General features: G+C 51.6%; 1 protein-coding gene across 1 annotated transcript; it reads left to right on the plus strand.

Annotated features, from left to right (window-relative positions):
• The first annotated feature begins 10428 nt into the window (after positions 1-10428).
• NXT1 (nuclear transport factor 2 like export factor 1) lies at positions 10429-13386 on the plus strand. The gene is made up of 2 exons (XM_043480279.1): positions 10429-10749; positions 12716-13386. Exon 2 carries the CDS (start codon positions 12770-12772, stop codon positions 13190-13192), a length of 423 nt encoding a protein of 140 aa, XP_043336214.1. The 5' UTR covers positions 10429-10749; positions 12716-12769; the 3' UTR covers positions 13193-13386.
• Positions 13387-14797: the final 1411 nt, after the last annotated feature.

Here is a 14797-nt window from a genome sequence, read left to right on the forward strand (position 1 = left end):
TTTCACTTTCATCAAGAGGCTCTTCAGTTCTTCTTCGCTTTCTGCCATTAGGGTGGTGTCATCTGCATATCTGAGGTTATTGATATTTCCCCCAGCAATCTTGATTCCAGCTTGTGCTTCATCTAGGCTGGCATTTCACATGATGTACTCTGCATATAAGTGACAAGATAAGCAGGGTGATCCACTCCACTATTCTGGGTTGGTCAAAAGTTTCATTCAAGTTTTTCTGCACAATGTTATAGAAAACTCCAATGAACTTTTGGCCAACCCAATACTTTGTTACAGCAATCAAGCTGACTAATACCTCACCCTCCCAGCCTGAGTCTCCTCCTGTATAAAATGGCAACACTCACAAAACCCCTCTCACAGAAGTGTTGTGGGGGTTTTTGGATAAAGCCATACACAGATGGAAGCAGTTATTCTCTGAGACAGTAAAATCAGCTTCTCACCCAGAATCTTGAAAAACAGTTTTCGGTTTGGAGCATCCATTTGCCTTCCCTCCCTCCAAAAAAATCTCTGCTATTTGGGAGCTGCCATCAGACATGATCCTGACGGTGAGCGATGATAAGTCTGCAATCCTTCTACACAGTTCTGATGATGCTACACAGCATCATCTGACCTGACTTCCAAATCACAAAGTTCGTTCCTAAGCAATGAGCATGGGCTGGAAAAACAAATGAGAGAATCCAGAGCTTTGGGAAGATCTTGGGCTGTTGGTGGGGGTTGTGCCAGCAAGGATCATCTGTGGTCCAGCGTGCCCACCGCCGTCACCATCAAGCCCTCTTCTCTGGGACACCTTTTCCTCTTTTTCTGGGAGGCAGCAGACCTCACGCTGGTGGACTATTTCTTTGATCTCACCTTCCAGGATGGCTCTGCTGCTGCAGGAGGGCACAGGGCATCCACTTTCCCAAAATTTTCCAACACTTCCTTCCAGTAAAGAAAAACCCAAAGCCCCTCAGTGACCCACTGCCAAGGCACAAGAAATATTATTGGACTTCTCCACGTTTTCCTGGGTTTGCTCTAGAGCCGCTTTGTCATCATAGGCCTGAAGCCACAGAGCTCAGCAGACGTGCGGGCAGAGGCTCTTTCCAAAGTCTGGACCACACTCGTGTGGCCGTTGCTTGAATAGCAGCTCAGAATTTAAGGGCTGGAAAGTCCATCTGTGAGGTATGGAAATCAGGAGTGCAGTCAGGTCTGAACTAACTGCCGGGGGGCGGAGAGGTGGAGTGGAAAGTAAAGCCAATTCAAGGTGCTAAGATCACAAGAGACACAAGAATCCTGGGTATGGGCTAGGGGGTCATCGCCATCAGCAGAATCTAGTAGGCCTCCACTTCTGGGGACTTCTCCCCCAGCCTTCACCCTGCAGCCCCTCAGAGACCCATCCCCCAGCACGTCCTCTGGTCAGGAAGACGGTTGTCTGCGTGGTCTCAGACCAGCACTTGCTGCTCCAGCAAGCCCTGGGACTTAGTTACTAATGCAAACCCAGGCCTCACCCATCCTCCTAAGCAGAAAATGAGGCCAAGGCTCCAGCATCTGTGAGTTACAGATGCCCTCCAGATGGTCCCGATGCCCATGCTCTGTTAGGTGTGTTTGGGTTTTTTGCTGTCTTTTGCTACTGCTGCAACACACCTGGACGCCAAGGGACTGACCCTGCAAGCGTCAGGAGGACCCCCTGCAGACTCCGCAGGATGTTTCATGCTGAGGCAGTCCTGTCTTCTCATTCACCGCTGGGGATGGGTTCTCCCAGCAGCAACCCCGACAATTACTCCAGTGCGAGTGGAGCCCTGGGGAGGTGCCCCCAGGACAGACGTGCTGGGCGTGGGGAGGAGTCAGCACATGGGGTGTGGTGAACAGGCCAGCACTGGGGGTGCTGGAGACGATGCAGGCAGCCTCAGAGATGTCCCTCCCAGGGCTCAGGAGCTGGGCCATCAGTCCTCCAGCCCCTGTGTGGGTTGAGGGCGGCTCTGGGGTGTTGACCCCCGGGTGTCCTGCCGCACCCTGGATGAGGCTGGAGTCTGTGGCCGGAGGACCCATATCCAGAAAGGACAGCATGGAAGCCCCCATCGTCAGCTCCACCAAGCTTCCCCGGGCTGCCAGGGAGAAGGAAGGTTCAGAGACTCTGGTTCCTTATTCAGTTTCCCCATGTTGGCCGAGGCATCTCGAGTTCCCTCTTCCCTGGACACCCTGTCATCTCCAGATGGGGCACTGCCACTTCAGACACGCATCTCCACTGATTCTGGGCCCTGTCAATTCTTGGACCAGAAGGGTCCCTCCACAGGTGACCAGATGCTGTATAGAAACACCTTAGAGGGAGTGAAGTGGGGCCTGGGGAACAGGCAGTTTTACCAGGCCACCTCCCCCTGAGGACCTCACGCGGATGGTCAGCTCACTGAGGGCGGGGCCCAGGAAGCACTCCATTCTCCCCGGGGTGGTCAGCTCGGAGCAGATGTGGCTTAAGGAAGGACACAGCCAGACGACCCAGCTGGGCATCTAGGAGTGGTAACACTGGCACCAGTCACCTCACAGGCCCACCACCAAGGGGTGGCCTGTGAAGGACATTGAGTATGAGGGTCACCACCCTCTTACAATGCCTGCCTCTTCAACTCCACTGTCCCCACCACAGCCAGGGGTCCCCCACATCAGACGCTCCAACTAACTTCCAAGTGCCCGAGGGCTTTTCCAGAACTTGGTGCCAGGAAACGACACCCTCCCGCAGCCCAGGATCCTCAGAAGTTGGATCCAGATACCCCAGCTCTGTCCCCTCTCTGGCCTCCAAGGTGGGACTGTTACCTGAAAACTGGGTCCTCCTCTTGGTGGGTGTCAGGCCAAAAGACACAGTCAAGCCAACGAGTGGGAGAAGGAGGGATGTATTACTTGCAGGAAATAAAAAGAACACTGGGGATCTTCCCCAAAAGAGTGTTTGCCTGGCAGTAAGAGTGGGTACATGTGTTTTCTTGAAGGGGCTCAGGCAGAATTCAGCACAGCATTAGGGCAAAGGTTGACAGAACCCAAGCTTTAGTTGACTGCAGTCACAAGAGTCAGAAAAGTCAACATCACCATCCTTGAGGTTCACTGGAGTGGGAGTCTTCACAACTGGTGTCCAACAACTCCACACAATTCTTTCTACCCTGGAGATGGTGTCAGGCCTCCCAGGCTAAGGGCTCAGTCAGGCAAAATTCCCCAGATGCCAGACACAAGTCCAGGTGGTCACCTGCGCTTCTGACCACTGGTTGTAGATCAGAGGTTCCTACGACCCCCCCTCCCCCATGCCCTCAGGCTGACTTGCTGGAGCGACTCACAGAAATCAGTCCTCACTAGACCACTGCTTTATGAAAGAATGTTACTGTCCCCACTTCCTGAGTTACATTCTTTCATAGTACATTGCAGGGGCCAGAGAGGAGACAATGCATTACAAAAAATGTAACTCAGGAAGCTAACTGGAAGAGATGCTCAGGGCTGGATGAGGAGAAAGAGCGGAGCTTCCCTGCCCCCTCCAAGCTCACCAGGCTCCTTCTTCTGGGTGTTCATCAACCCAGAAGCTCTCAGGACCCCATCCTTTTGGGTTCTTCAGTTCAGTTCAGTTGCTCAGTTGTATCCAACTCTTTGTGACCCCAAGGATTGCAGCTCGCCAAGCTTCTCTGTCCATCACCAAGTCCCTAAGTTTACTCAAACTCATGTCCATCAAGTTGGTGATGCCATCCAACCATCTCATCCTCTGTCGTCCCCTTCTCCTGCCACCTTCAATCTTTCCCAGCATCAGGATCTTTTTTAATGAGTCAGTTCTTCGCATCAGGTGGCCAAAGGATTGAAGTTTGAAGCTTCAAAGTTTTCTGAATGTTGAGCTTGAAACCAGCTTTTTCACTTTCACTTTCATCAAGAGGCTCTTTAGTTCTTCACTTTCTGCCATAAGGGTAGTGTCGTTTGCATATCTGAGGTTATTGATATTTCTCCTGACAATCTTGATTCCAGCTTGTGTTTCATCCAGTTCAGCATTTCGCATGATGTACTCTGCATATAAGTTAAACAAGCAAGGTGACAATATACAACCTTGACGTACTCATTTTCCTATTTGGAACCAGTCTGTTATTATGTACATAGGCATGGTTGGTTCAATCTTTGGTCATTGGTGATTGAGCTCAACCTCCAAGCTTCTCCTCTCCTCAGAGGTCCAGACCTGGGGCTGAAAGTTCTACCCTCTAAACCTCTCATCACCAGGTTGGTTCTTCTGGAAATCAGCTTCACCCTTAGGTTTGGTCCCAAAGTCAGCTTATCAACATAACAAAAGACAACTTTACTGTTCATTTAGGAAATTCCAAGGGATTTAGGAGCTCTGTGCCAGGAACAGGATGAAGAGGAAATCTGTACCTTCTTTTTAAATCTTGGTACCATACCTGCCCTGTCTCAACTCTCCCTCCCCTATGCTCCCACACCTACCACCTTCACTGCATCCCTGTATCCACTTCCTGTATCCACTTCCTGGATGATCCAGATCAGGACACTAGCCACGGACCAGCACTTTGTACACGCTGAAGGAAGATGCTAAGACGCGGAGGAATCAGATAGTCCTGAGAGTTCTGACTGGAGCGGACACATGCTATGGTCCCATCAGTTCAGTTCAGTCGCTCAATCGTGTCCGACTCTTTGCAACCCCATGGACTGAAGCACGCCAGGCTTCGTTGTCCATCACCAAGTCCCAGAGTTTACTCAAACTCATGTCCATTGAGTCGGTGATGCCATCCAATCATCTCATCCTCTGTCATCCCCTTCTGCTCCAGCCTCCAATCTTTCCCAGCATTAGAGTCTTTTCTAATGAGTCAGTTCTTCACATCAGGTGGCCAAAGGATTGGAACTTCAGCTTCAGCATCAGTCCTTCCAATGAATATCCAGGACTGATTTCCTTTAGGATGGACTGGTTGGATCTCCTTGCAGTCCAAGGGACTCTCAAGAGTCTTCTCCAGCACCACAGTTCAAAAGCATCAATTATTTGGTGCTCAGCTTTCTTTATAGTCCAGCTCTCACATTGATACATGACTACTGGAAATACCATAGCTTTGACTAGACAGGGGCTTGCCTCATAGCTCAGTTGGTAAGGAATCGCCTGCAATGCAGGAGACACCGGTTTGATTCCTAGGTCAGGAAGATCCACTGGAGAAGGGATAGGCTACCCAGTCCAGTATACCCGGGGTCTTCCCTTGTGGCTCAGCTGATAAAGAATCCACCTGCAATGTGGGAGACCTGGGTTCAATCCCTGGGTTGGGAAGATCCCCTGGAGAAAAGAAAGGTTATCCATTCCAGTATTCTGGCCTAGAGAATTCCATGGATGGTATAGTCCATGGGGTCGCAAAGAGTTGGACACAACTGAGCGACTTTCACTTTCACTTTACTAGATGGACCTTTGTTGGCAAAGAAATGTCTCTGCTCTTTAGTATGCTGTCTAGGTCGGTCATAGCTTTCCTTTCAAGGAGTAAGCGTCTTTTAATTTCATGGCTGCAGTAACCATCTGCAGTGATTTTGGAACTCCAAAAATATAAAGTCTGTCACTGTTTCCACTGTTTCCCCATCTATTTGCCATGAAATGATGGGACCGGATGCCACGATTTTAGTTTCCTGAATGTTGAGTTTTAAGCCAACTTTTTCACTGTTCTCTTTCACTTTCATCAAGAGGTTCTTTAGTTCTTCTTCACTTTCTGACATTAGGGTGGTGTCATCTGCATATCTGAGGTTATTGATATATCTCCCAGCAATCTTGATTCTAGCTTGTGCTTCTTCCAGCCCAGCACTTCTCATGATGTACTCTGCATATAAGTTAAATAAGCAGGGTGACAATACACAGCCTTGACGTACTCCTTTTCCTATTTGGAACCAGTCTGTTGTTCCATGTCCAGTTCTAACTGTTGCTTCCTGACCTGGATACAGATTTCTCAAGAGGCAGGTCAGGTGGCCTGGTATTCCCATCTCTTTAAGAATTTTCCAGAGCTTGTTGTGGTCCACACAGTCAAAGGCTTTGGCATAGCCAATAGAGCAGAAATAGATGTTTTTCTGGAACTCTCTTGCTTTTTCAATGATCCAACAGATGTTGGCAATTTGATCTCTGGTTCCTTTGCCTTTTCTAAATACAGCTTGAACATCTGGAAGTTCACAGTTCACGTACTGTTGAAGCCTGGCTTGGAGAATTTTGAGCATTACTGTACTATCATATGAGATGAGTGTGATTGTGTGGCAGTTTGAGCATTCTTTGGCATTGCCTTTCTTTGGGATTGGAATGAAAACGGACCTTTTCCAGTCCTGTGACCACTGCTGAGTTTTCCAAATTTGCTGGCATATTCAGTGAAGCAGTTTCAGAGCATCTTATTTTAGGATTTGAAATAGAACTGGAATTCCATCACCTCCACTATCTTTGTTCATAGTGATGCTTCCTAAGCCCACTTGACCTTGCATTCTAGCATGTCTGGCTCCAGGCTAGTGATCACACCATCATGATTATCTGAGTCGTGAAGATCTTTTTTGTATAGTTCTTCTGTGTATTCTTGCCACCTCGTCTTATTATCTGCTGCTTCTGTTAGGTCCATACCATTTCTGTCCTTTCTTGTGCCCATCTTTGCATGAAATGTTCCCTTGGTATCTCTAATTTTCTTGAAAAGATCTCTAGACTTTCCCATTCTGTTGTTTTCCTCTATTTCTTTGCATTGATCACTGAGGAAGACTTTTTTTTAAATCTCTCCTTGCTATTCTTTGGAACTCTGCATTCAAATGGGTATATCTTTCCTTTTTTTCTTTGCCTTTCACTTCTTTTCTATTCGTAGCTATTTGTAAGGCCTCCGCAGACAACCATTTTGCCTTTTTGTGTTTCTTTTCCTCGGAGATGGTCTTGATCCCTGCCTCCTGTACAATGCCATCCATAAGAAAAAGGAAGCTCCAGGCCAGTCTGGCTATGATCCAGCAGCCCAGTAGGAGACACCAAAGCAGGTGGAAAGCTTATGGGACAAACATGGGCAGTACTGCTGGAGGCAGCTGTGCTCAAGGGGCCATGTCTGGTCCTCCCTAGTAACACTTTCTCTCCTGGGAATTCAGACCCTTCAGATCACATCATCCACCATCACCCCTGGTCCTGGTCGTGGCTCCAGACCTGCGGCCCCATCCATGCCGCCATGGCCCCCACCTCCTCTGCTCCCTCAGAGCCTGTGCTGGTCTCACGGGGTGCTCTAGTCCCCAGGACACAGCTTCAGGCTGCAGATGATCAAACTTTCATCTGGGTGCAATTTCAGAGATAAGGAGGGAGCCATTTTGGACTGTGGGCAGCTCCTTCAGGTGGTGTCACTATGAAAGGCCTGGAGGGACTTTGTCTTCAGGGTCCCTTTAGTGGCAAGTGGCCCACCCAGGTCATACAGTTGTGAGGTGCTATTCCGGAGGCTTTCCTCGGGCCTCTGTATGGGGCTTCAGTGGGCCTCTGAGAGTGCTGCACAATAGGCCATATGATCCTCGGTGCATCACAGGGGACCAGCCATGTATTTGTTCAGGAGTCCGCCACCTATCAGGGCAGGGCTTGGCAGGGAGGCATATGTCTGCCCTGAGCCGCACCAGCCCCAGCAGCCCGACCAGAACTGGAGGGTACATTCCTAAGGCAGCCCACTCCCAGGACTGCTTCCTCTGTAGTTCTGCTGTTCCTCTCTGGTGTGTGTGTGTGTGTGTGTGTGTGTGTGTGTGTGTGTGTGTGTGTGTGTGTGTGTGTGTGTGTGTGTGTGTGTGTGTGTGTGTGTGTGTGTGTGTGTGTGTGTGTGTGTGTGTGTGTGTGTGTGTACGCACACACTACACTCCTGCTCCCCTTCTCCATCCCTATCTCTCTCTTGCTCACACCTAGGACCCGCAGAAAAGACAGGTCCAAAGTGACCTTCCAGAAATGCAGTCCCAGCTCACTCTGGTCCAGCAGCAGTTAGGATGATTCCTCCAGTGGTGGGGGTGGGGTGGGAGAAGGGGATAGCTACCCACTCTAGTATTTTTGCCTGAAGAATTCCATGGACAGAGGAGCCTGGTGGGCTACAGTCCAAGGAGTTGCAAAGAATAAGACATGACTGAACAACTAAAATTATGTTTGTTTATGCTCAATTTTTAATAGTTCCTCTAGTGGGGGTGGGGTGAGGGGGTAGGGGGTGGTGGTAGGGGGGAGAGAACAGCACATGACAGTGCTGGTCATCCTGTTTTGCAGGCACAACTGCCCAGCCTTCACCATGGACCATGGAGATCAGATCCAAGGAGATCAGATCCAAGTCACGCAGCTTTACCAAGCAAACAAACGCCATCAGATCCTGCAGCAGAGAACCAAGCCGATAAGGGGAGAAGCTCAGTCCCGGGTTTACAGACCCAAGGATACCAGCCTGTCTTCAGAGCTGCCAGCGGCTCGGCACGTCTGACCAGCTGCGTCCTTCCTCCCTGGACAGACTCCATGAGGCAAACAGGCCACTGGCTCCACGGTTGCTCAAGCCAGGCTCATTTTCCAGAAGGCACCCATGTGGTTTGGTGACAAATCCCGCCAATTTGTCGGTACACTTGTTCCAAGTTTAAAAGCCAGTTGTTGGAAGGATCATTGGCAAATAAGGAAGCTGTTGTCAATGCAAAATGTCAAAGCACACCAATGATTCCTGGCTGCTTGCTTTGTGCCTGGCCCTGGGCTAAGCACTGACCACACCCTCTTCCAGTCGCTCCTGACCCAAGGAAATGAGGGCATTACTGTCCCTCTTCTACACAAGAGGCACTGAACCTCAAGAAGGTTAACTCACTTGCACAATCACTCTGCTAGTGCAGGAAGCCACACTAATTAACTTACAAGCAGGTTTGTTTACAGGCTTCCCTGATAGCTTAGTTGCTAAAGAATTCACCTGCAATGCAGGAGACCCAGATTCGATCCCTCGGTTGGGAAAATCGCCTGGAGAAGGGAATGGCTACCCACTCCAGTATTCTTGCCTGAAGAATTCCATGGACAGAGGAACCTGGTGGGCTACAGTCCATGGGGTTGCGAAGAGTAAGACACGACTGAACAACTAACACTGTATTTGTTTATGCCCAATTTTTAATAGTACTGATAATAAAGGGAATTTACTGACTCTTGAAACTAGAAAGTCTAAACTTCAGGGTTGATTTGGTTCCCCAAACAGTCATCAAAGTCTGCTTTCTCCCCCTCTTTCTGGTCTGCCTCATGGTACAAGGGTGCCCACCTTGGCATAGGAAGATGGCTGGAGCAGCACCACCACACATCACATGTCCAGAAGGAAAAAGAGAAATAGCATCTTTTCCAAAACTCCCGGGAAACTCCTTCTCTAGGTTCAGCAGCCCTAGTCAGGCAGCCCACCACCCCAGAATTGCTGCCTTAGAGCCAGGAGTGTGTCTAACTTTCTAAACTCAAGGAGCACCGGAGAGTATAAAACAGGCTTGCTTGCAAGCCTACTAGAATGTTGTAGAGCAATGATTTGAACTCTGCTCATTCAAACAGTATTTACCGAGCCCTTGCTGTGGATCAGGCACAGTTTAGATGGTAGAGACTAATCTGAAAGCTCCCGACCTCCCATCTTCCTGCTGCTGGCTGGGCTGCCTCTCAGGGTTAAACTCTTGTTTTCATCAGAACCTAGTGCTGGTTAAATATCCTCCCGACCAGTGTTTCTAGGACTGAAGAGCTCTGTGACTCCAGGCTGTCACTTAATTTCTGTCTCTCGACCTCCTAGTTTATAAAATCGGGAACAATGATGTCTCCCTGAAATTATGAGAATGAAATGAAACGGGTTTACATGGGAAACATACGGAAACTTAAAAGCGACATCCAACACAGTGGGCATGCAGGAGGTCAACTCTCGTTTTCATACTAGTGATGCTGGGATTCGGAGTTTTGTAGATTAAATCCCAATTTCACTGGATCGGGCTTTGTAAAGACATTGTCTTGTGAATACGGTTCCAAAGAGGCTAGTTCAATTCAACGTTCTACTCAACCTGCAACTTATTTGTTTATAAACCACATTTTTCACTGGGGTGGGGGGGGGGCGCGGGAGCCTATATTGAAGAGCCCATCCACTTTCTAAACTGGTCCTGAACTCTGAGAGAAACCGTTCCATTAGGAAAGCAGGCAAAGAAGCGCCCTAGTGTGGCCAAGGGGAACACACCCAGAACAGACGGCTGCGTCAGTTAACTCCTGCCTGGAGGCTTCCGCGCAGCCGCGATACGGCCCCAGAGCACCCGCCCAGAGCCAGGGACCTGCGAGGCTTCGTCCAATCAGAGGCCGCACCTAACCTCGGGCCGGCGTCTATAGACCAATGAAGACTCGAGCGCGCGGTCTTCTGGGAACGTGCCTCTCCCGGAAGCTGCCCTTCCCGTGCCACACTTAGGCGGGGCTAGCCTTACGGTCGGCCGCCCCACTGGCTGGAACGGCTATCCGTCGGGGGGCGGAGGCGGAGCCGGGCGCTCGAGTTTGCGCGTTTCTGGCTGGCCGCGCGCGGGAACCCGCAGAGGCTCTGGCTGGACCCGGCAGGTCCCGGGAGGGAGGGGTGCGGTGGAGGTGGCTCTTCCCGGCCCGCCTTGGGCAGGCAGCAGAGAACCGCGGAGCCTCGGCTGGCCCGGCCTGCGGTCACAGGGGGCTCCGCGTAGGCGCGTGAACGGAGCAGCCCACGCCGACCCTTGCGGTGATTTCCCCCGCACCGGCCCGGCCAACTGAGGCCCCCGCTGACCCGGTCATCTCCCGCACTGAGCAGGGCGGTCACTCCCGCGCAGGTAGGTGCCCCTGCGCAGGTCGGCGCTCCCTAGTCTCGTAGATGACCCCCGCGCAGGTGAGATGATCCCCGCGTACGTAGGAGGTGCCCCACCGTCCGTGGCCCCCGCATGGCGTGGATGCCGCCTGGTCTCGCCGCGAGTCTGGGGCGGTCGCAGCCCCGCAGAAACTACCGCTCCCTGAGGACGCCCGGGCGGGCAGCTGGTTGAGCTGCGGAGGCCCGAGATGCCGGTGATCGGCTTGGACGCCGGCTGATGGGGGCTCGGCTGGGGGCGAGGGGGTGGTGTCCAGCGAGGGAGACGGGCCTGGAGTGGGAGGTTACAAACTGGCCATCCTGGAACCCTGCGCCCCCAGAGTGGACCCCAGAGATGCAGGAGCCGGTGAAACGACCGCGCAGTCCCGGCAGGCAGAGTGTTCTAGTAGAGGGACAGATCAGGGGCGTGTCCACCTCGTCCACACTTGGGTTTTCTTTCCTCCTTGCGAAGTTGTTACAGTAACGCTTCATCAGTTCGCGGTGACCATTGAATGACGGGGTGTATATAAAGCTCTGGGAAGTAGAGTTCGGAGCGAGTGTTTACGAGGCTGGACTTGAGGCCCCGCCCCCTCCCCGAGGGGGTGGTAGGACCCGCGTAGGCGCCTGGCCCTCAGCGCTCTTTTCAAGGCCGGCGCTCTCCCCGCCTACCCTCTCCTTCCCCTGGCCAGTTCTCCACCTTCCTCTCCCTGACTGCCTCTTAACCTTGCCTGGGATCTTATCTCTTTCATAAGCTGATTTTTTTTTTTTTTAAAGTTAGACACTCCCCGTGGCTCCCGTAAAGAATCCGCCTGCAGTGCAGGAAATAAGAGATGCGGGTTCAATCCCTCAGTCGGGATGATCCCCTCGAGAAGGAAATGGCAACCCACTCCAGGATTCTTGCCTGGAGAATCCCAGGGACAGAGAAGCCTGGCGGGCTACAATCCATGGGGTCGCAAAGAGTCGAAAGAACACTGCTGAGCATGCATGCACAAGGTTGAAATGAAAAAAAAAACAAACTCAGTATTTAAGTTTGTAAATCTAAATGCATCCAATATTTTAGTAATGTTGTCCTCTGTTGGATTTTTTTGTAGTGAAATATTTTAATCAGGCAAGAAAGAATACAACTACAATAGTTATTGTATACTCTGAAAAAAAAAAGCAAATAATTTTTCCTTATGCTTTTGGACCTTTTTTTTTTTTTTTTTTAAGGAAATGTTTCATTTTGGCTAAAGCTGAAATTCTTCCTTGCTGTAACCACCCCCTCACCCCAGAGTCTCTTCCTTCTGGCTGTCCTTTCTTGGCTCACGGGACTCCCCTGTGCTCCCTGGAGCTCTTGAGTCTTCGCTCATTCCAGTCAACTCCAGCCTTGCTCCTTAGATAGAGCCCATAGTGAGAACTGTGGCCACCAGTATTGGTACTGTCCTGTCCTCACGACGTTTGTTCTCTTGCCCTGTTAGGAAACCCGCCTTCTCTTCCCAGGCCCGGTAGGTGAGCTCATGATAGACAGATCGGCCTTCATTGAGCCACTGTTCCCTTCTCCAGAGTGTGGTGTCTGCACCAGACACATGAGGGCAGTCACAGCTGTTCCATGCTTCCAAGAAAAAGCAGTCTTCCACAGTCAGTTGTACTACAGCTTATAAAATAAGATTGTTAAAATTCATAGTAATAGCTGTCATTGCTGACCGTGTGGGTCTCAGGCTTTTTAACTGAGTGCGTGGTGGGTCTCAGGCTTTTTAACTGAGTGCGTGGTGTCCCCTGCTTCCTTTCATCCTGCGCTGCAGTCACGCACAGGTAGGGATGTTCCTGTCTCAAATGAGCAAGCTGGGGCCCAGGCGGACAAGGCGTCAAAGGCAGCAGGGTGCGCCTAGAAGTTCGCCTCTCCACAGTGGGAGGACTGGTCCCTTGTGGGGCATGATGGTCATCAGCATTCACACAGGGTCTCTTCCACCTTCCAGCCCCCTCAGGTACAGGAGGCACCTGGGCCAAGGCCTCCCTTGGCGGGGCCAGTGATGGCGTCCGTGGACTTCAAGACCTACGTGGACCAGGCGTGCCGCGCGGCGGAGGAGTTCGTGAACGTGTACTACAGCACCATGGACAAGCGGCGGCGGCTGCTGTCCCGCCTGTACATGGGCACGGCCACCCTGGTGTGGAATGGCAACGCCGTCTCCGGGCAAGAGTCCCTGAGTGAGTTTTTTGAGATGCTGCCTTCCAGCGAGTTCCAGATCAATGTGGTAGACTGCCAGCCTGTCCACGATGAAGCCACCCCGAGCCAGACCACGGTCCTTGTGGTGATCTGTGGGACAGTGAAGTTTGAGGGCAACAAACAGCGGGACTTCAACCAGAACTTCATCCTGACGGCACAGGCCTCGCCCAGCAACACAGTGTGGAAGATCGCCAGCGACTGCTTCCGGTTCCAGGACTGGGCCTGCTAGCGGGGCGGCAGGACACCCCCAGCCTGAACCCTGGGCTCACTCAAGCCTGAGGGGCCCCTGTCTGGGCATACAGCTGTTTGTCACAGCTGCCTTTTTGAAGTAGTAAAATATTCTATTTTTCTATTTGCCCAGTAGAGACTCTGGTTCTGGAAATTCTGATGAATAAAAGGTTCACATAAATGTTGCTTCTTTTCCCCTTGGCGGATGTGTTTGGGAAATACTGGGGAGAGGGGCCCAGGGGAAGGAGGGTTAAAGCTGCAAGGCCAGCAGAAGGTACTGCAGAGACTGAGATCCAGGGCTGAGCACCTGCCCCAGACACAGGTGTGCACACAGGTGTACCAGAGCCGGACTCAGCCCGCACACACAGAGGACACCCTTGGGACTCTTCGAAAATCACCAGGCACACATCTTGGTCGAACTACTCCTGAATCTCGGAGGGTGGGCCTGAGCGTTTTTGACATTTTACAAAAGCCCCCTAGCTGTCTATTAAAACACTTTAGAGAACCCCCTGACTAGGTGGCTGGACCCGAGCTAGGACTTCGCACCTGTGCTGGGAGTTACATAGATGAAAACAGGTAAGACCTGGAGTTAGCTAATAACTGCTTGTAAACAAGGAAGCTACATTGACTACTCCCTTACAAAGAGGAGGAGAACTGCTTTTAAGAGGAAGAAGTACTGAGGTGGGGCTAGGGGGCATCAGAATTAGATGCTGGTTTTACTGACCCTGAGGACCAACTCACCCCATTTCTCCAAAAAAACGAGCCGTTTCCATCATCCTTTGATTAATAGATAAGCTCTTGGCGGACACGCGGCTTCCCCAGGTAAATCTGTAATCAAAGGTCGGGCTTGGGGGCTGTGGGTTAGGATTAGGAATGGGGGACTTGTGTAGGCTGCACAGATGGTAGGGACCTCTAGGCCTGGGCTATGGTGTCCACCGGGGATGGCTGGGCAAGGTGGGCATTGCTGCCGTGTCTGGAAGGATCTCACTCCGCTCTGATAGAGGAAAGGGGGCCTGACCTTGGGGACTGGACTGGGAGCTGGCGGGACAGAGGGACAGGGCAGGAGGTTGGACTGTGGCTGCTGCACAGAGGGTGGGGGACAGCGGCAGCCTGTACTTCAGGGCAAGCCCTGGTCAGTGTCCCAGGCTGAGATGCAGGCCTAAACACAGAGCCCGGTGAGTGTATGTGTGGCAGGTGGGGTCGGGGGTGGTGGTAGGGTATCTCAAATGCCTGATCATTGGGCCTCTGGGAGAAGCCAAGCAGAGAGTGGACAGGGTCCTCAGGGCTCAGAATTGCTAGAGGAGCAAGAACCCCCCAGTGCAGGAGGTCTGTTTTCTAAGGCCAGATCTAAGCAGTCTTGGGCTCCCCAGGTTGTGCTAGTGGTAAAGAACCCATCTGCCAATGCGGGAGATGTAAGAAAGGCGGTTTGATCCCTGGGTTGGGAAGATTCCCTGGAGGAGGGCATGACAACCCACTCCAGTATTCTTGCCTGGAGAATCCCATGGAAGAGGAGCCTGGAGGGCTACAACCCATAGGGTCGCAGAGTCAGACACAACTGAAGCGACTTAGCACACACAAACTAAGCAGTGCTGAGGCCTCAGAAAAC

Source organism: Cervus canadensis, chromosome 10 (assembly GCF_019320065.1).
Source record: "Cervus canadensis isolate Bull #8, Minnesota chromosome 10, ASM1932006v1, whole genome shotgun sequence".
Classification (NCBI taxonomy): domain Eukaryota; kingdom Metazoa; phylum Chordata; class Mammalia; order Artiodactyla; family Cervidae; genus Cervus; species Cervus canadensis.